At 34.4% G+C, this 22,493-nt stretch overlaps 1 protein-coding gene, 1 long non-coding RNA gene and 1 pseudogene across 2 annotated transcripts; 1 reads left to right on the top strand and 2 right to left on the bottom strand.

Annotated features, from left to right (window-relative positions):
- Positions 1–370: 370 nt before the first annotated feature.
- LOC132064356 (iron-sulfur assembly protein IscA-like 2, mitochondrial) lies at positions 371–8,467 on the bottom strand. The gene is made up of 4 exons (XM_059457305.1): positions 8,040–8,467; positions 7,612–7,736; positions 6,666–6,774; positions 371–989 (listed from the first exon to the last, which is right to left on the bottom strand). The coding sequence occupies exons 1-4, from the start codon at positions 8,208–8,210 to the stop codon at positions 924–926; spliced, it is 471 nt and encodes a 156-aa protein (XP_059313288.1). The 5' UTR covers positions 8,211–8,467; the 3' UTR covers positions 371–923.
- Positions 4,709–6,657, bottom strand: LOC132064357 (uncharacterized). The gene is made up of 2 exons (XR_009416540.1): positions 6,125–6,657; positions 4,709–5,995 (listed from the first exon to the last, which is right to left on the bottom strand). It is a non-coding gene; the product is annotated as an uncharacterized LOC132064357 (long non-coding RNA).
- Positions 8,468–15,606: 7,139 nt separating the features above from the next.
- LOC132062707 (RNA pseudouridine synthase 1-like) lies at positions 15,607–17,786 on the top strand (annotated as a pseudogene).
- The last annotated feature ends 4,707 nt before the right edge of the window (positions 17,787–22,493 follow it).

The raw sequence follows: 22,493 nt of genomic DNA, 5'->3' as shown, positions 1-22,493 counted from the left end.
TTCTCCACTTAAAGGAGTTAACGAAAGCTTCTCCATTAGAATCCACAATAGCGTTAGGAATATGTAACATTTTCGAAGTTGTGCTGTCAACAATTAATAGCTTTAGCTAAGGTAGTTGCTCCATATCGGAAAATTTCACCATATCTTTGGTACCACTCTGACCGTTGCATTGTTGCATCAACAAGAGCGAGTTCCCTGAGAATTCCCCTGTCCCAAGCAATATTTGATTTTCAAGTAACTGCGATATTGTAAAAGACTTAAAAGCACAAACAGAACTCTCCACTTCTTTTGGCAAATGCTCCTCTTAGTTCTCCTAGTTAAAAAAATGAAAATAGCCAGCTGTAAAGCCTATCACCTTAAGATCCACAAATGAAGTATACGTCCCAAATTCAGTAAATTCAACTCAGGTAATATTGTTCTTTTCCTGATTTTTTCAGTTTCAACATGAACATAGATTTCAAAGATCATAAAAAAAGCTTTGCTTGATCAAAACTTTTCTACCACAGTAGATGGGGAACGAAACCAGTAATTTGTCTTCTGCTTGAAACCTCTTCACTTCCAAATTCCTTGTACAAATGTCTCCACCCAAAACTGAATAGTGTCTTTTCAGCTGGAGTTATTGCCTACAATACAATAGTACCTGCCTGCCTAATTTAACAGTTACGTTCTGCACTTCCAACTAGCTCCAGTAAGCAAAAAATTGACATGTACAAATATATAACCTATGGTCTCTCAACTGTCAAGTACATATTCTGAAAAATGCTCGTCTCACAATGCAGGTCTTGCTGCCTCAAATGGTAGAAGTATATGATGGATAGACATTAGGCACCAGAATGACTAATAGAATTGTCATTCATGCAATAAACCATGTCCAGCTAAGAGGAATGCTGATTATTTGGGCTGAATGTTACGGAAGTGTCAAATTACTGCTTCACCATAAATGAACTTTTACAACTGCACCCACCCACTGCACTTGGATTGGTAGATACCTGCAGAGAATAAAAGACACGAACAGAAGTGGTTAAATGAAAAGCTGAGAGTTGCAAACCGAAAATGAAATGGTCCTAGTGCCAGCTAAAAGATATATCAAATAATAACAGCTTAAAGTTCTTAGCAATGTGAACATTAGTATTAGTATATAGAGGGATATAAGCATCCTACGGTCTTAGAAGATTTCATGCGAGGATGTGATAGTGTATTGCACAAATTCATACCATTAATATGTCAAATTATACTAGAAAAACTGCAGGTTTGCATATTTTTCATGACTAGTCTAAGTAGTTTTCAACTGATCTCCTAAAAATTAACATCCAAGTACTAACTCCTTATTCCCCATTAGAAGCTAATACCAATAACAAATTAGTTCAACAACGTGTCTGGCATAATAGTAAAATATATGGTCCAATCATTTTTTTTTTTTTTTGATCAAGTAAAAGTATTTACATTCATAATCATGGCAAAAAAAAAATAAAAAAAATGGCCGTATACAAGGGATATACCAAAAGATAAAGAATCGACAAACTCCACCCAATCCTCTATACAACTAGGAACTTTCTGATTACACGAAAAGAAAATAAGGGAGCGGAGACTACTACTCAACTGAGAAAAACTTGACTCTATTCCTTCCAAAGCTCTCTTGTTTCTCCCACTCCAAGCTACCCACATCAATGCAAGCGGAACCACGTTCCAAGCTCTTCTTCTCCTCATTTTACATGTGTTTTTCAAACAGATGAGATTTTTGTTTGTCGATAAATGAGTTTCCTGAAGTCCATTATCTCTAGGATCCATCTACCTATCATAAGTTGTGCTCTAGGAATACACTAGCTTTTTACGATATACAAGAATTTAAGTTCGGTGTTGGAAATATTGGGTTCGGATGAACTCACTGCCGATATGCATCTGCTCCTTACAGGAAACAAATGCCACGTGTTATTCTTTTTATTCACTCTGCTCCTTAGCCACTGCATCAGCAAAGCTAAGAAAGTTTCACCAAAGAGGATGGAAATGTTTTCATTTTGGGTTTCATGTTAATCTGCTTTTTGTTCCATAAACATACTGGTGAGCTTATCTCTCAATCTCAGAAGGTACTTCTTTTTTTTCTTTTCTTGATACAGCAATATGTAACAAACATTAATTACCTCTGTTGGTAACATGTGCATGTGTTCTTAGAAAGATAATACTCCGTACAAGGCATGTAAAGTGGACTTGAAGATGTACAAAAGCTACGGACAACTCTTTGATGCCCTTGGCAAAATGTTCAGCACTTTCACCAACGGATGAAAGGAACAGCATCAGAATGGAAATGCCATAAGAAAAGCCATAACTGGTGCAGCACAAAGAAAGTAGCTGGTTTTGACTTTTGAGTGGCCTTTTGAAGCACCGTTCATTTTGACAGCATTTTTGGAGGGATTCGTAAGTTATAGGCTTTAGGACAAAGCTATTAACTTTTTGCAAACATTAAGTACTACTCCTTTCACATGGTATATATCAAGGACCAAAACAATCCAAACCCCATACATTAAGTGCCAGTTTGATTATTTGCCCATTTGATTATTTGCCCTGAGTTAGACACCTAGATATCTATATATATATATATAAAGAAGGGACATAGGCCCGCTTATGTGGCAGTCTCAAAAGCCAACATTTGCATTTATCTTTAGGAAATTTACTTGGGGTAGAGAACATATAAGTGGTATTTACTTTTAGTAACTACACTTTACTTTAATTACATCTAGTAACTAAATATTGTATCTCAATTACACAAGTTAACTAATACAATAACTCCTCCCCCTTCTTCTCTCTTCACTGCTCTCTTCCCTCTTTCTCTCCTTCTATCTCGCCCATCTCTTTTCTCCCTCAACTTTCTCTCCTTTTTCCCCTCTTCTCCCTTCTTCGCCATTGGAGAAGGGCAGTTGAAGTAATTACTGTTCTTCCACTGACTCATATAACCCCCAACTGGTTGCTAAGTGATACAAATAAGGCAAGTAGAATGATGATGGACTTAGAAGGGATTCTAGGCTTTAATAAAGCATGAAAAGCGGAGCAACCAAAAACCACTGATCACCAAGATTGCAGCTTGGCACTCAATTCTTCAAGATATGTATTAACCAAAATGGATGTTGAAATTTAAATATGGTAGCCTTAAAGAGAGCCTCCAGATCTGGCCCCCGACCACCAGTGTTGCTTCCACTGAATCCTGCTCCGTCCGCCAACCATGGCGGCGCGTAAGGGTTGTTGTTGTTGTTATGAAATTTCCGGCAGATCTGGACGGAACTAGTGATTGTATTCATGAATATGGCAATTGTATTCACATTTTTGAGCTTTTTGTTTAATTTTTAGATTTTAGATTGTATTCATTTTTTTAGTGGTATATTTGTTAATATTTAGTGTATCTATGTTTTTATGTATTCAGTTTTACTTGTTGTATTCATTATTACAGCGAACTCATTTATGAATACAGATACTCATTTCAGGAATACAGTGAAAAAAATTGTTGTATCCATGAATACAGTGAAAACAAAAATTGAATACAGCAAAAAAAAATGAATACAGCGAACATAAAAGTAGCTACGAGCTGTAAATAAGCAAAATGTAGCTATGCCAAATTTTTAACCCTCAAAATGTAGTCATTTATGAAATTTCCCTTTATCTTTTTTGTCAACTTTTTGCATTTTCCCCATATTAATTTTTTTAAAAAAAGCCCTTAATTAAAGAAAATTGGGTATTCAACAGTCACCTCTTTCCCCCAAAAAATTAACGGCTACTTCTTCCTCGTCCTCCCCGACGTTTCATCTTCTATTTCGTTATAACCCTTTTTCTTTCCCTCTTCTTCCTCCCTACACCTTAGGTGCTCGCCCAAGTAAATATACTCTGCCTTTTGAGATTTGTTTGGTTAGTGACGTTCTTTCCCTCTTCTTCCTCCCTACACCTTACGTGCTCGCCCAGGTAAATATACTCTGCCTTTTGAGATTTGTTTGGTTAGTGACGTTTCCTTGGCCTTCAGCGGTTCTTCTCTGTTTCTCCTTCTCGCAATTTCAGTCCTTTCTTTGTTTCAAAAAATTATTTCTTACGCCTAATTTCAGCCATTTTCATTCATGGGTATGTTTTGTGTGTTATTCTTGATAATGATTGCTTTTATATCCAGCACAATTTTTTCCCCAAAAAACCACTTGGGTTGAAGCATTCTACTCGTACAAAGCTACGCCACCGGAGAGAAGCCCGTGGTCGGAGGAGGAAAAATATAGGATTTTGGTATTTTTCTCGATTTCTTACTTTTTCTTTTTCACATCTATTTTACATTGGATAAATAACATTACGTATTTCTATAATGTAACTTAATTGTAAAATACACATATGTATTAGATAAGTTTAGATATAGATGCATTAATGAATAGTGTCATAGTCTCAACTTTCATGCCAACATAAAGTAATAAGTATTGTGTGTGTTTACTCTTCAATGATAGTCTTTAATGTCTATCATGCTTTAGGATTTGTTACTATACACAACATGTATGGTTGGCCTGTCGGGAATAATTGTTCAGAATTTTTCTCCATCTTCCCAGATCTCAGATTGTATGTTGTGGGACTTGGCTTTGTGAAGTGTAATATATTTACTTCGATAAGTATTGATGGTAATTGTTATTTGGCATTGATTCAAATATTGTCTCCCATTTGCAGGATTGTACTACAATAATATTTTGGATAACCATCAGTGCTTAATTTTCCTTTGGTAATAACGATAACTATTTTACTTTCCTTTTAACCCAAACTGATTTTTCTATTCAGTTGTGTTCACTTTGCCTCTTCACGTTTCTTCTTTCATTGGTTCTCTTCATCACTTTCGACTTTGCTTCTGCTTCATGTTAATTAGTTTGTTCTTTGTGTAGCATGCCGACATTCATATTCCTTATTTATCGAGGAAAAAAGAATGCCTTCAGTCTCCATTTGAGGAAAGATCAGACGAATCAATGAGGTTTTTTTCTTCCTTCTGAGTTTTAACTCTCATTACTTACTCAGAATTTTGAGTATTAACTCTCATTACTTTGTCAATTGTAACTTACATCACATTTAAATCCATTAATCGTTTTACTTAGAAAATACTCTATTTAAAACATGAAGGTAAAAAACAAATACACAATTCATATTGATCAGGGACGATGACGAAATTAGGTTGAGGATCGAGAAAGAGTCAACCCAACATGGCTCAAATGGTCTGGCGGAGACGTTCGTCTCAAACAATGCAAGTCACAATAATGGACTTTTACATAATACCCTGTACGAGACTTTGACAAAACTTTCGTGGTTATATTTGTGACATGCATAGATGTTGCAAAATGGCACATTCATTCTTGCACCACTATTTTAGAAGTTCGTGAAGTGGTATGTTGCCTACTGTTAGTTTTTTTCCGCTATTGTATTATATTGGGAGACAATTGGCAGATTTTCTTCTTTCTTTTACAGTGAATTTGATGTTAGTTTCAGGATTTGGAAAAAAATTACCAAGAGAAAGAGGGGGAACATTTTTTCAACAATCAGAGAATGACAATGATATAATTATATTGAGACATGATTAAGTTGTTTTTGTACAAATACCTTTATTTGTATGTATTGAGTGGTCATAAGAGTTAAATTATGTGCATTTAATTTTTAACACTCCTCGAATCATCTCAGCAATATGTTGTTTATAAGTTTTTTTTTTTTTTTTTCCCTGTATACAATCTAAATTCTCTAATCTTCAACTATTACTTTACATATTCTCTGATAATTATTACTTAAAGATACATACAATTTAATCGAGGGAGAGATGCACATTTTTTTCTGTTTTGTGATTAGAGTTTGTAGATACATTTCCTAGCTGATTTTAAAAAGGGGAAGTTGGCGTTCTTCCCTTTGTTTTAGTATTGGTTTTTTGAAGGAAAAAAAAAAAAAAAATTGACAAAGAAGTCAATGAGTGAGGAACCAACAAAAAGTGTCTATTTTGTTGTGATATTACTACCTATGCTGATCGGACTCTTCAAAAATGTCCATGGATGCGTGTCGGATTCTCCAAAAGTAGAGTATTTTTGAAGAACCCAACACGGGTGCAGCATCCAAAGTGAAGAGTCCACGCAACTTAGATTAATACTATATAATTATCTTTTCAGTTAAAGCTTCGTTATCTTATAATGCGTTTGTATTTTATTACTTTAAAGAAGAATTTTTTTTCCTTTTAATGTAGGCATATTATCATATTCGATTATAGGCCTTTAAAGAAGATTTGGTTACTTAAGAGTTTAGACATGATTTTATAGATAAAAATTAATTTTTATCATTTTTTTATGTGGACTAATTAATAAAAATATTGCCTCACTAATAGTTTTTAAGACCGCGCGAAGCGCGGGTAATTTAACTAGTTTCTAGATAAACTACTGAAGGTAAAAGTTCTATTACTTCCCTAGGCGAATAGAGTGGTCAGTGGTACAGTGACTTATTCATATTTTAGAATTGCAAGTGTTTTTGGGCTTTGAGTTAATAAACTTTCCTAATTACTACCTATTAAAAAACAGGAATTAAGAAAGGAACTAGCATTACCTACTGTGCAATTGATCTGGAAAACCAATAAGCACACGTAACTTACAGCAAGAAAATACCAATAGTGAAGATCATGGAAAGCTGCATTCACAGACCTGAAAAGCAGAACGAATCAGCTCCTCAACATAATCAACAGTTGCACCTTTGACGAAATCGAATGATATGTTATCCACAACCAATTTAACTCCATCTCGCTCAAAAATACTGTAAAATAGAAGAAACGAATAAGATGGCAACATAAGCAAGGTAATGGTAAATGTTGAAACTAGTAATCTATGAAACTATAGCAAATTATGAGTGGTTTTTGGGGTGTGCAGGTGGGATGCTGAATTCATACTTCAGAATCTATCAAATTCCTTATGACCGCCAAGAACAGGATTTATCAATCAATCAATCAACTACATCTCAATCCCGAACTAGTTGGGTCAGCTATATAGATCCATAGACTAATTCAATTCATCCATCATTCTAATCAGTTCTGTGATTTCCTTGTTCCCCTTTATCTCTTTTGATCGATTTCCTTATTGGAATCCATCCTTCCTTTTCTTCCGTGGTTCCCCTTTCCATTTTAGGGGGTGGGGGGTTGAGGAGAGAAGCACTCCATGATTTCCTTTAAGAAAAAGGTCTATATGTAGTTTAAAAGCCATATGCTTTACAAGTCATGAACACTTAAAAATAGCCCAGTTAACATTGGATATCAGTCTGCAACTTCATGAGATTTCACTTTGATGCATGGATAAACACATGGTAAGTGCTGCTTTCTATTCTTTTCTCCAACTAAAAGTACCAATGTTATACTTCAACCTACCTTAAATGGTCAATTCTGTTAATGCAATAACATTTTCCATAGTACATACCGGATGAAAATTAAATTCATTTTAGGCAGAAACTCAGACTATTAACATGTAATAGATTCATAGTAGAAACGTTGTTCTCTCAACCTTATTTGGTGGATTTCGTTCCAGTACTAAAAAGATTTTTACTTTAGACAGTTTAGGAAAAACAACATAGGCTGAAAAATACAAGTAGAAAACATCAAACCTGTCATCAGAATTGGTCTTATCATCTAGAGAGAATTCATATTGAAACCCAGAACAACCACCAGCTTCAACACTCAAGCGAAGCATCTTCTCTTTATGTTCGCCAGCCTGCAACTCTTTTATCCGCTACTCGGGCATGTAAAATAACCAAGTTAGCCAATTATCCCAATTTAATTTTTACAAGGAATTCAGACATGCAAAATCGCCTGGCGCGTGACAACTTAATTTGCCTACAAAATTTCGTCCACATAGAACCTGACTCATTAATTTCGAGGTTTGCTTTGATAAATAGTTGGTGATAGTTTAGATGAGAAACCCTCGCAAAAAAGTCATACTTCAGGTGTGTTTTTGACCATTTTCTCTAAAATCAATCATAAAAGTTAGAAGAAATAGGGAACCTTGGGATGAGAGAGATATAACAAAACTTACACGAACGCAGTTCTCGGTCAATAAGACGGAATCGGGAGCTTCGGCTTCGGCTTGGGATTGGGGTTGGGATAGAGCAGAAGCCGAGGAATTCAAAAGGCGGTAATTTTGACGAATCCTGGTGGTGAAGAAGGGAACAACTCGACGAATAAGGGAACTTGATGATGATGCCATAGCTACAATTTTGTCATCTAACAGAAAGATTAGGTTGTCAAAATCGAAGATGGTTAGGGAAGAAATGAAGGATTCGTGGATGAATTGAGGATGGACAAGTTGTGTCCAAACAAGTTTTCTTGTGCTCCGAGTCAATTCAGTTAAACGGATCTGGAGCTCCGCTTAAGACTTGTGCCCGACACGCACCTTGCTAGAATTGCACTTAAAATGCTTGGACAGTTGGATGCCAAATTTTGCGGGTCATTAGTAAATTGAATGTTTATTTTGTGTTGTTCCAATTTATAAGTATTTTTTTTTTAATGTTTATTTTGTGTTGTTCCAATTTATAAGTAGTATTTTTTTTGGGTAGAAAAATTAAATGGAGACCGTTCCGAGAAGAATACCTATGGGAAGAAGATTTGAGTTTAAGAGGGCTAGCGGTTCTGAGGCCAAAAACGTTTTTTTTCAAACAAAAAGCATTTGTTTTTCAATATTTCAGGTATTTGGCTACTTATTAAATCTGCTTTTAGTAGAAATCGTAAGCTTTTTCGTCATTTTTAAAAGCATAAGCAAAAAATTAACTTTTTCAAGACAAAAATATCCCTACCATAAATACATATTTATCAAGTATATCCCTTATTAATCCATTAATTTCTAATTAATAATTCTATGTGATGAATTTTAATTTGTGGAATGATTTTGACTTTATTTTGATTGTAGTTTTTTAGTATATTTAAATCATCGCGATGATATTATATCAAAATTTAATATTTTTTGAATTTATCTATGTATTATATTAATTGAAAATTTTAATATGGACTTTTAATTTTGATTAAATAAAAGTAAAAACTTAATTGAAGTCTTTCATAATAGATATTTAAAATAATTTCTCTCTGTAAAATAATCTTGATGGTAAACGTTCATTGATACTTGTCCTTGTTCATACTTCTCACCAAAAGTACTTTTTCAAAAAAGAAAAAACACTTCTCAAAATAAACATTTTTTAGCCGCTAGGCCAAACCGGCTCTAATCAGGCCCCCAAATCATTAACCCTAAAAAGGGTTTTATTTTTACAACAAAAATGGTACTGTCTTTTTTATGGTAGCACTAAAAAGGGTATCAGTGAATCGTATAGATTATTTAATTTTTAATTAAAATTATAGGTTTTTTGTATAAATGTATAATAGAATCGCAGAATTAAGATAAATTTTAAATCTTGTAAAAATAAATTGAAAAAGTACTGAATGGTACCAATATATATATATATATATATATATATATATATATATATATATATATATATATATATATAAATGTAAAATATATTTCATATATCAAGTTTAAAAATAAAATTACATTTTTTGCCCTGGGTATAGGGTGGTGGTATGAATTAATAGGCAACAAACACCCAAATCTCAACTCCTCATAAAAATAAATTAGTTCCCGTATCTTGAGTAGCAAACCACAAGACATTCCAGCTATCTTGAGTAACAAAAATAGGTTATTAAATATTTTTCCTATTGTATGATTTAGATTTGTGATAGTTAATCTTAGTAGACTTGGTCTTGAATCTAGTATTGATTAATATCTCTCCCTTGTGCGATTTAAAATTTTTTGTGTTTGCGTAATTTGTTATAGGCTACTGTAAAATAGTGGAATTGATCTCTATTTTTGTCATTTTTTATGTTTCCTTGATTTATCATCTTTTTAATAATAAAAATGTCTAAAAAGCTTTTGGAAACTCCCGTGTAAGTCCGCACCGTGTGTTCTACCTTCTACAGTCTTATATGACAACAAAAATATCGAAAATTAAGCATTTACCGATATTGAAGAAAAGCCAATGATTTTGAAATGTCTAATTTTGTTATACTGATATCAAAATGGAGCGTGTAAATTTATTCATATGTGTATGATTTTTTGTACTCTATTTTTTTCTTTAATCACCAATCCACTCGTTCAACTGATTTAGATTTATGTTGAGGAAAGTCTTAAAATACTTTATTCAAAAGTTTTTTTATTTTTTAAAGTTGAACCGAAATATCTGTGTGCCGATATTTCAACCTCACCACACCATCAGATGCTAGTGTTGATTTATTACACGTTACTTCTCGTCTATAATCAAATTGGTTTCAAAAAAAATTTGGCTGCTATACCGACTGTTATACACATGCAAATTAGTGTTGATTTATTACACTTTACTTCTCATGTATAATCAAACCTTTCTATAATAACATGGTTGATTTAAAAAAATAATAAAATTGGCCGCTATACCGATTGTTACACACATGTGGCAATATTTGATATTTAAATAATTTTTGATTGTTATAAACAAAAAAAATATCAAATTCTAAGCTTAATCACGCTTTATATAAAAAAAAGGAAATCTTTTAATAATGATATATATATATATATATATATATATATATATATTCTTTGCCATAAATAGCGTATTAAAGTGTCAAAATGTGTTATATCTCGTATTTTGTACGTCGGAATGTTGTAAGTTAGTTGCTTATGAATTTTGTTGGATGGAAATATTAAGGAATTTGGGGTTAAAAGTGGAATTATGGGAACTAATATTTCATGAAAGATGGGACCAAAAATGAATTATGGAAAGATGAACAATTCATGAAAACTGGAGCCAAAAGTGAAAATTTGGAAATTAATTTTTCATGAAAAATTGGCCAAGTGGCCGTGTGTGTGTGTGTGTGTGGTGTGGTGTGGGCCATGGCACACATGTGCAAATTATATATGTACATAAAGATGTAAGTCATCTTATTAATTTCCACACTTAGAAATTTCTTGAAACATGGAGAAGGAGCAAGGAAAGCCATACGGCTATAGTACCAGCTGAATATGGACCTTGAAAAATTGAAAGAGAAAAATTATTTTCTCCTAGCTTGTGCACTAATTGGAAGGTCCTCGTTAGCGTGGAATGGTTCTTGGAGCTTGCAAAACATTCTTTCTTGCAAACACACCCTTGGTCGTGGGAAAAGGTTGAGGAAGAAGGTGAAGGTTCAATCTCATTTTTCATGTGTTGTGGATGAGTTGCACATGTTGTGGAATGTAGAAATGAAAGAAGTTCATAAAAATATGGTGTAGTTGTTGTGGCCGTGAGTGAATGTTGTGGAGTGAACATGATGAACAAATTTTATTTAGTGTAATTTGATTGTTGTGCATGTTTGTGTGTTGTTGTAAGGTGTAGGAAATGAATGAAATTCATGGAATGATGTATGTTGAGGAGTGGCCGTGTAGGTGGCTGATTTGGTGTAAGTATGCTAAGTTAATTCTATTTAGTGTTTTAGTTGTTGTTGTTATGGATCATGTGATGAAAATGAGAGTTTAATAACTCATGTTAAAGTTGGAATTGTTGTGGGCTGTTTTGGAGACTAATATGATTTTAATGTAAATTCTTGTGTTCATGGAAATAATGATTGTTAGCATGCGGATTGTTGGCGTAGTTCATGAATTCGGAAAAATGAAATATGTTGCCATTGCTCTTATGGAATATGGTGAGTTTTGGGTGGCATGTTGGTTGCAGTGGGTCGATTTGAATAATTTGTAGATTGTCCGAAGCGTTCTGAAATCTGGTTTAAATGATATGGGACTAGTACTTGAATGCAAGCTATTAGTATTGAATTGAATATGATTGGAATGTCGTCGAATTATGCGGAAGACGAGTCACTAATGTTATAATGCATTTTGAATTGGTCGTTGATGTCGTTATTATGTTTGTTGGTATTGTTGATGATGATTTGGCCGAGTTGAATTCTCGGGGATGTCGAACAGTGGGAAATGTCGCCCAAATTTTTGTAGACAAAGTAATGGTTTGGAAATGGGATTCTTTAGCGCTTATGACTAATGTTCGATGCCTAATGACGTCGTTGTAGATCTTGAAGTCGAGACTCAAGTTCAGAATAGCTTAGGAAGCGGCTAAGGTATGTAAAGCTCACCTTTCTTTCTTTTGGCATGTCCTAGTTGAAAGTAAGTGATGACACGTTTCTCGAGGTAACTCTATTCTTGCAATCCGAGCATATTTATGATCCTTATTTGTTTCTCGATATTCATATTCTTAACGTAACCAAGATATGGGTTTTATGTCATTAGTAAGATTTGGATTTCAAAAAAATTGCATATAAGCTGTGTTTCCAAAAGAGTGATGTTTTTAAATGACTCCGTAACTACGAACGTCCGTATCTTTCATAGAAAGACTCGGATTGCTTCGATATGTTCGTATGTGATTCCATAATATGTAAGGTCCGTAACTTTCCGAGGCGGGCCCGAATTGAATCAATATATGACTATGATCTCTACGATATTTTAATATGCTCATGATATGTTTCCGAGTAATATCCGAAAGTTATTTGCTATAATATTTGTCCCGATTTTCAAGATGCCTTAATATGCTTACGTTATATGATATATATATATTCTGGAATATGATTAATCGGTTAATGTCAGCTCACTTCATTGAGTCTCTGGAATGGTTTATGTGCATGGTTTCTCACTACTCCGCTCGTGCGAGCTGTAGCCACTCTTTCACCGGCGTCCCGGCCGGTGGCATGTATTCGTGCACGTTTTCCGCATTGTTCACCGCGTCCCTCCATGGAAGGCCGGGGCACGTATATTTACCGCGTCCCTTGCTAGCGGGGCGGGGCACGTTATTTGATATGATGATACGGGGAGGCGGCCAGATGGCATACGATGATTCCTTTTACCGCGTCCCTCCACGGGGGGCCGGGCACGTTACATGTACACGCATATGATATGATTTACTACCGCGTCCCTCACTTCGTAGGGCCGGGGCACGATATGTGTATATGTTTATGTATACGATGATTTCATTTACCGCGTCCCTCACGAGAGGGCCGGGGCACGTTATATGCATACATGATGATTTTATGGAAATGACACGCATGATATATGTTTTTTTTTAAGGCAAGTTTTTATGGTCTTTCTGTACTCTTTATCTCGGTATAATCCCGCTTATTATATTTCATGCTTTATATATTATACCGATCGCGTCTCATGCCGCTGTTACACCTGTGTGAAATAAGATATTAGTAGGAGATGTTCTAGCGGGACGGGCGAGCTCCAGCTGCTCCGAGTGCCGCCGAGTCCTATGGACTCACGTTCCGTGGGAGACCGCAGACAAGTCTCGGGTATTAGATGTTGGTCATGTAAATGGCTATGTAAGCCGGTATATTATTATGCGTTGCGTTATAAGTTTCCTATGTTGTAAGATTTTGTTTGATTGAGAGAAAAGCTAACGCATACTATTCTTCGATAAAGTAGGAGAAAGCCTGGCGAGGTTACGAGTATTTGAGCCAATACGGTTCATTTCATTTCGCCAACAAGGGGGCGTAAATTGTGGTGTGACAAATTGGTATCGACGGTTCATCCTAGTAGAGTCGTCTGCAAAGTCGTGCAGTCCTCGTTTTTACGTGTCCAGTGAGGCTACGGGCATCTAGGACGGTTACCTTCTTTGACATCTTAGATCGTGCCATAGAGAGTCATAGGAAATGAGATTAAGCTTAACTTCCGATTTCGCCAGAGAAATGGCATCGACGGAAGAACATATGGAACTACGAAGTACGCAGTAAGTAATCCGTATGAAAGATATATACGGCAAGATAAATATAAGACGATTGAAAATGCGTGTGTGAAGGTTAAAAGGGGAAGGCAACAAGAGTGTGACGTATTCGGGCACACAAGATATGTTTATTATTTTGTACCGTCAATGATATTTGGGAGCTATGGGTTTGATATGACACGAAATGTATATATACCATGTCATTTTTGCCGGAATATAATTGATGAGAACAGGAATGATTGGAAAAGTCATGCTTCTTCCATTGTTCGGCCCATTCATCTTATCAAGAAATCGACTCAAGGTTCTGCTTTGCTATTTGTAATTGAGTTTGAATTAGCCTCTTTGTTTGGGTTTACTTAATTTAGATTGGCACATCATTTCTTTTTGCTTATATTAAAGAATGAGCAAACGTGATAATTTTGTGCTTGTCCATGGAGAAATATAAGTTTGTGATATCATGGAAAAGTCATGGATTTTGTTTATTTGAAAGATGGGATTCTGCCGTTTTTGCCTACCAATAAGTTCCACAGTAGGGGTTTGGGTTTTTTTTTGGGAGGGGGGGGCTTCGGGTGTATTGAGGTAGGAGTAGACATGGTATGATAGGTATCTGTGACCAGTGCGTGATACAGATAATAGTGGAATTGATCTCTATTTTTGTCATTTTTTTATGCTTTCCTTGATTTATCATCTTTTTAATAATAAAAATGTCTAAAGCTTTTGGAAACTCCCCGTGTAAGTCCGCACCGTGTGTTCTACCTTCTACATTTTATATGACAACAAAAATATCGAAAATTAAGCATTTACCGATATTGAAGAAAAGCCAATGATTTTGAAATGTCTAATTTTGTTATACCGATATCAAAATGGAGCGTGTAAATTTATTCATATGTGTATGATTTTTTTGTACTCTATTTTTTTCTTTAATCACCAATCCACTCGTTCAACCGATTTAGATTTATGTTGAGGAAAGTTTTATACTTTATTCAAAAGTTTTTTTATTTTTTAAAGATGCCGTTAATTACTTTATTACCACTTCTCGTCTATAATCAAATTGGTTTCAAAAAAAAGCTATAGACCGTTATACACATGCAAATTAGTGTTGATTTATTACACTTTACTTCTCATGTATAATCAAACCTTTCTATAATAACATGGTTGATTTAAAAAAGTAATAAAATTGGCCGCTATACCGATTGTTACACACATGTGGCAATATTTGATATTTAAATAATTTTGATTGTTATAAACAAACAAAATATATTCTAAGCTTAATCACGCTTTATATAAAAAAAAATGAAATCTTTTAATAATGATATATATATATATATATATATATATATATATATATATATATATATTCTTTGCCATAAATAGCGTATTAAAGTGTCAAATGTTTGATCAAAATCTCTAGACCTATTATTTGGTAATCTTCGAGATTATATTTCTATAAAGAATGAGGTTATTGATTTTCGTACTTTTATAAAAAGAGACGTTATAGATACGGTTATAAAAAAAAAAATATATTACATCAAAAATCGTCTAAAGAAATAATAATATAGTGAAATTATATAAGAACGTTTCCAGTAGTATTAATTTTGCTCAACAAATAATATAGTGTTCTACTTCCTCTGTTTCATTCTACGTGAGAATAGTCTTCTCTTAATCTGTGGAAATACGAGGATAAATTTTTAGTTTAATAAATAATTTTGTACAAATTTCTGTATAAATTAGTGATATTATTTTTTTATAAGTATAAAATATCATACGGAGTATTATCTTTGTTATGTTCAAGATTTTCAAATTACAGTACCTTCATATCCAATTGTTTTTTCTTTTTCTTTCCTTCACACCCGCAGGCTGGAGCCCATTTTTAATTTCAACTGAAAAGTTTAGGGCAATATTTATTGGTAAATGTTAGGGGCGAAGGTCCAAATCCCTTTGATAAATTTCTTCGTTTCTTCTTGCAAAATCTTCCAACACCATCGATTCATTTCCATGGCAAGCCAAAGTTATTTTTGATTCTCCCACAGCGTTAACCACAGATTACCCAATTCCATTATCTCCACCATTGCCCGACTTATCTAAGGACATAGAACCGAATAGAGCATTAACTGCTTCTTCTAAATCCTCTCTTTTTACTCTTTCCAGAACCCATGTTATCTTCGAAGATGAATGGCTCATTGCTGTTAATAAACCTCAAGGAATTTACTGTGAGAATGTTTTGTCTGCACTACCTGATTTACTCAATGACACTGGTGAGATTTCTTTCAACTATGAGTGACAATTTGACAGTTGGAATTGGAGAACAATTAACTCATAGATAACATTTGGATTAATTACTAGAGTGATTTATATCTAGGCTTCTATAGACTGAGTAAACTGACTCTTTTGGTCTGCATAACTCAATGACACTGGTGGGATTTTATCTCTTTTACAAAAAATTGGAGAGAATATTTATACTTAGTGATTCATATCTTTGTATATCTGCTGTGAGGCTTTGCAATTGATGTTCATACTCATCGCAGTGATTCAACCATACACTGACATTTTTTACACTATTAATGCTGTTTAATCGGTTGCAGTGAGTTATTTAGTTTTAGGTAACAAACTTATGCTACTATTGATAGTTTATAGTAAAATATTTACATCTTGAATGCATAAAAGCTAAATAAAAAAATAAAATGTTAAATGCCTCCACCAAAAATCTCTTCATCTTTGTACGCTGTGAGTAATATTTGTAGTTGGAAGTGGAGAAAAAATAACTCATAGATAACATTTGGTTGAACAAAAGAATTTGCAGTTTAGTGATTAATGTCTAGGCTTTTGTCATGGATATTATTCCTGCTCATCCCATAGATAAACTCTTTTCTTTGTTGCTTAAAGGTCATACAAACAACAACATACCCTGTGAAATCTGGCACAAAGTGGGGCTTGGGGATGGTAGAGTGTACACCGACCTTACCCTACATTGGGAGGTACTTAAAGGTCATAGTATAAATTAATATATATTTGTGGATGGATTTACCCTTGCTTGATAGGTCCAACTCTTGTATATTTGTCTGTTAACAATGTATAATCTGGTAGAGGTTTTTACGTGCCTAATGATGGAGTTCGAGAAGAAGAGGAATGAAGCTCATGGTCCATCTAGGACTTAATGGATGTCTGGAAGTTGTTCTGTGAACACGCATTTTAATCATCTCATGTTTTTTCTATTGTTAAGACATTTTAATCATCTTATGTTTAAGCTGAGAAATACATTAAGACAAATAAAAAAAAATATCACTTGGATACTTGTGAGGTTTCTTATATGTTCAGCTCCACTTGCAATATCTTCAGGGGCTAATGTTTCCGAGCTTCATTTAGCTAATAGACTTGATCGTGATACAAGTGGTGTGATGTTGATTACTAAGTTACACAAAGTAGCAGCTAAGTTTGTAAAAGCATTTACAGACCATAAGGTACGGAAAACATACCTGGCTTTCTGTGTTGGGCTTGCTCCAAAATGGGAAAAAATAACTGTAAAATCGGGTCATGGACGGTCAAAATATGGAGCTTGGCGTGTTTATGCTGCATCAGATGCGGGCAGAAAACTGCCAGGTGGATCAGTCGTTAGAGACATGGAGACCTCTTTTGAAGTATTATCAGTGAATGGTCTTGGGTGTTCTAAAGTGGTTTCTGACTTGCAAAAAGATGAAGCTATGGTCATAGTTCAAGAGAAATCAGTCATTGGTTGTGACTTGAAGAAAGATGAGATTTTGGTCAGGCGAGCCCTCGGAGCGGAAGAACACACCAAATTCGCTTGCATTGCCAGTATCTTGGAATTCCTATACGAGGAGATGTAAGATATGAAGGTGTCTATGAGTGGAAGGGCAGCATATATGATGGTCATGAACTTCATGCGGAAAGTCTATCTTTTGAGCATCCTATTACTGGGGAACCAATACTACTTCAGGCACCTCTACCTTTCCTGGGCTAGTCAACCTTTAAGGTCTCAGATCGAGTAATGATTGAGCTTGCAGTTTGATAGCATTTTGAGCTCTCTCAAGCAAACAGTAAGATCCTGGCCTTTGTTAACTTTGAAAGTAGTTCTTTTGCCTCTTCATTTTGCTTCTTAAATTGTTATTGACAATACTTAAAGTTCGATAAGTTATTTGTTGTTTTATACACCTAGATAGAGTTGGAGCAAGAGAGGGAGAAATTATCATTGGATGACTCCTTGTTAAAAGGGACTAGAGGAAAAGAGTTAGCGATGAATAGAGAGAAGTCAATGCACAACCTCTTAATGGAGAATTTGTTGTGGGAATTTTCCTTCAAGAGAACTGTTCTTTTCCTTTGTCAACAGTGGGTCTGTGGCTGTTCCCGTTTGAGTGGCAGTGCTGCTTTGTTGTCAAATATAAATGCACTCTTGTTCCCTAATTTATTGCTTGCAAGTGTTATTTATGGATTCATTAGTTGCGGAGAAGGAGCTGCAGCACCAAAAAGGATTTCCTATCAGATGTTATTGGCATCTCAATCATTGCCCCCATTTATGCTAATCGTCATGTAGGATGTTGCAGTCCACGTCAATAACAGTTGCATCCTGTGTTTTATGGTGCATTTCAAATGGGAGTTTCTTGTGATATGTACGATGTCTCAGCTACTGGGAAACGGGTCTATGTGCATAAGATGGTTATGGTCCGAAGCTTTCCTTGTTCTTCTCTCGATGGCCATTGTAGTTTGTGATGCAAAGAGATGAGAGTATTGTTATATGATGATTCCAGTGCGTCTTTTTTTTTTTTTTTTTTCTTCTGTTGTATAAGACACATTAAAGCAGTGTTACTTATCAAAGAAGAAGAAGAAACATTAAAAAAGTGTATTTCTCAATCTATTTGCTAGCAAAAGATCACGGTAAGTAACAAATGCATGATAAAATTAGTTTCTTCCTTGTTTCTTTGAACATTTCATGCTGCCTTTGATTCTGATATTCTAGGATTACTCTATAAAACGACGACTAAAATTTACGCTGCTCTTTTTTCTCGAGGGGCAGGGGTGGTTGTTATCTTGTGGCGGTGTTTAAATGGCGAGGGAAATAATGATATTTGCACAGGTTGTTTGTATCAATTGAGCATTTAACCTTAAAAAATAAGTTAAAATGAGGATATAAATCGTTTAATCACGGGTAAGTAAGTAAAAGTTTGTATAAATTAGGCATACGTTGCATTCATTGATTTTGTGCTACTGCGGACGTAAGTTTTTCAGGACGTTTAATGAGGGTATTTGACTTTTATTTTCTATCTCGTGATGTAACATACAGCTGCAATATTTTTTTTCTCTGTTCTGGTATCGGGCTTGGTAGAACAAAGAAAGGCCACTTTGTGCGTATAGTACGTTATCCCTCACGGCTCATGCGATATTTTAGAATGTTCTTTTGTTTTTTTAGTAAACGGAGGTCAAAATTTCGGTAAACACACCATTAACGCCCCTAATTCACGGAGATAGAGAAAAGAGAAAGAGGAGTGAAGAAAAGAATCGAGTTTTAATGTACTTTTCTCACAATATTTATCAATAAATAAAATCTCTGCTTTCTTCATAAAAAACAAAAAAACTAGTTAACTGAGAAAAAAAGGAAAAAAAATGAAAGTAATTGATGCATCATGCATGGCGTTCGTCTAGGCTAAATAATTTTTTATTAATTTGTGAAAATTCCTAGGGGAAAGTCAGATCTTTGATTAGGAGAAGAATAATTCAAAGAGATATTAGTTAGAACTTGATTATTCATACTTTTCCTCCCTTTAAATCTTAATTGCTTAGTAATTTCCTCGAAGACTATTCAAATACCTGCTCTGCTCATAGCTTCAAGTTGACGGCTGGTTTAGCCTTACTTATTTAACAAGAATGTATCTGACTTCAATCAACTCGCAAGAAATTACAGGGACAAACTATACTTTTTGTTTTTTTCCCCCCTTAATGGCTGGATTAAGGAAAATTCGAGTTTGAATCCTTCTAGAAATGTTAGTGGTCTCTATGTTTATATGAGTAATTTCGAAAGAAAGATAGAAATCGACCCTAAGACGTTAATCTTTTGTTTTTATTAACAAAAAAAAAAAAAAAAAAAAAAAAACTCTTTAAAAGGTTGATATAACAGAATTACTATAAGTTATTCACAACAGGATACGCCGTATGATGTTAATACTATAGTTGTAACCAATTATGTTAATCACTTAGTTAAACTCTACAAGTACCTTATTAGTAAAGTAATTTGGGCTCAACAAATGAAATTTTTAAAGAATAATATTTGGGGTATTTGGTTGACTCCTGACTAGTTTAAACCATCTAATTCTCATTTCTCCAAAGTTAGGAAACGTGACATTTTTATGATTAAGCAATGGTTAGTCAAAATTTGTAACTTAAAAAATACAGAATTTGATGTGCACAAGTTCTCCTGTAGATCTTGATTTTGATTTACCTTTCAATTGCTCTTTAATTTACATGAGGTATTTCCTAGGCAGGTCTTTGGGAGTAAATTTTCTAATTCAAACAAAACGATACATTAAACCAACCAACTTAAAAGCCTAATTTTGCACCAACTTCCTTGCATGCAAAGCTACCAAATAGTAGCAATTTCCCGTTCCATATTACATTTTCTTTGTCAAGTTGTCAACACCAGTTGCAGATTTTGGCACGTATCATTGAACTCCAATTTTGGTTTTGACTCTATATACATTGACAGAGTAAAAAAATTTAATATACCAGTCTATTTTAACATGTCACAGTAAATCGACCTATCTTACTTTTTCAGGTTACTCGATCTCTTGGTTATTAACTATTACCTATAACTATATACCAGGTGATATGATAGTGTAATTTTTTTTTTTACACCAATGGATAAAAGTTAAACTCCCTTTAGAAAGCCTGAAAACCTGAGCACTGTTATGGAATCGAAGAAAGAGGAGAGAATGAACAAAAATTCATTGCATTAATTCATTATTTCTTGTATTGAAAATAAAAGACTACGTCACTATTTATAGAGAACTAAAGGAAATAAAATAAAGTAAGTATGTTATTTTCTTTCTAGATAAAAACAGCAGCCGGTGCACTAAAAGAAAACTAAATATTCTGTAATTAATGTAAAAGAAAATATATATATTCTACAATATATCTAGACTAAAAAGAGTAAATATTATAAGTACATTTTAATAGGCACACCCTTTTTGTTGTAGCCAGTATGTGCTTACATATAGCCGCAGAAAGTGAAGAATTCAAGAAATTTAAGTTATCTGGATTTTGCATTAATTGTTGTTGAAAATTTTGGGATGGGGTTGATAAGTGAAGCTTTAACACAGATTGTGATACCTGTAGCTGCTCTTATTGGCATATGTTTTGCTCTGCTTCAGTGGTATTTGGTCTCAAAGGTCAGAGTCTCTAGTGGGTTAGAATTGGAAATGACAAGTTGATTGGAGAAGATGAACAAGAAGAAGGTATTGAGTCTGATGCAGTTGTTGCCAAGTGTGCTGAGATTCAGAAAGCCATTTCTGAAGGTAGGCTCTTTTTATTCTCTCTCTGAATATGACTGTTTGCCATTTTTTGTTTAGAGACATGCATTTCTGTGCTTAAACATGGTTAACAAGAAAAAACATGAACCTTTTCCTTCCTTTTTCCAGGTGGTGTCTTTGCCGACTCTGCCGCGCACTTCAATTATTCGACCAATACATGCTACTTTCCGTCTATATAGTTATCGATAACTATGCTCACCAAAGCAGTAGATAAGAAGAATCACTTACCTTTTTTTTTTTCTTCTCTTTATTCGGATTTGAAATTTGATCCCCTATGGTTTCGCCCACTTCATAGACCCATAGGCAACCCCTGAGTGCAAAGCATGAGCCTTTTCTCTATTTCAATCTTTTTTGCTGTAATTGTTTCAATTTACGTTTATAGTTATTTTAATATCGATGGACTTCTACTTCTGTACAAGTGTCATTTAATGTGGATGTTCTCAAGGCTGACCTACTTCATCAAGAAGATTGTTTGAATTGTTGTGTCCGAATCCATACACTGCATGCATAACAGAACTGTGTTCCATATATCCTCCAATAGTTGTTGTCTTGTTTTTTTTTTTTTTTTTCCCCTTCAAATTTAATGCTTTTCATATTGATCGACAGCTGACAAACAAAACTATTATCCTAACGCCGAGGTATCTTCTTTGTGATTCAAGGATGCAAAGAAATACTCGCAATCTTTAACATACTAACAGGTTTCCAGTTAACACTAGAAGTTTCTCATTACTTTGTTTCATGTCCAGAAAAACTCTGCTAAGTCATCAATATATACCAAGTGGGAACATATGTACTTTTTGAGGCATGAGAGTCATATATAATAGCCAAAGATTTACCCACTTGTTTTTCTCTATTTAGCTGGTTAGTTAACACATGAGGGTGGAAAAAGTAAAGGGAAAAGAGAGATTTCTTGAAAGAAACATAATGATGAAGAATATGATACAAATAGAGCTTGCTTACAGTAATTCAATCAGAATTCTAGTAGAAACTCTTACGCCTGCCAACTCCGTAGAGCTCCTAGTAACCTAAGTTAGGAATCTAGTTTGTCCTATATAGTCAACTAGAGAAACTAAATATGTAGAATGGCATAATTTAATCAACTTTTGATTCCTTCTTACTATGATCAATGGTGACACAACGAAGGGATAGGATTGTCCTGTGACTTATTATTCATTCGAA

Source organism: Lycium ferocissimum, chromosome 7, assembly GCF_029784015.1.
Source record: "Lycium ferocissimum isolate CSIRO_LF1 chromosome 7, AGI_CSIRO_Lferr_CH_V1, whole genome shotgun sequence".
NCBI classification, from domain to species: domain Eukaryota; kingdom Viridiplantae; phylum Streptophyta; class Magnoliopsida; order Solanales; family Solanaceae; genus Lycium; species Lycium ferocissimum.
Note: the sequence above shows the minus strand (reverse complement) of the source record. Positions and strands in the feature narration are given on the sequence as shown.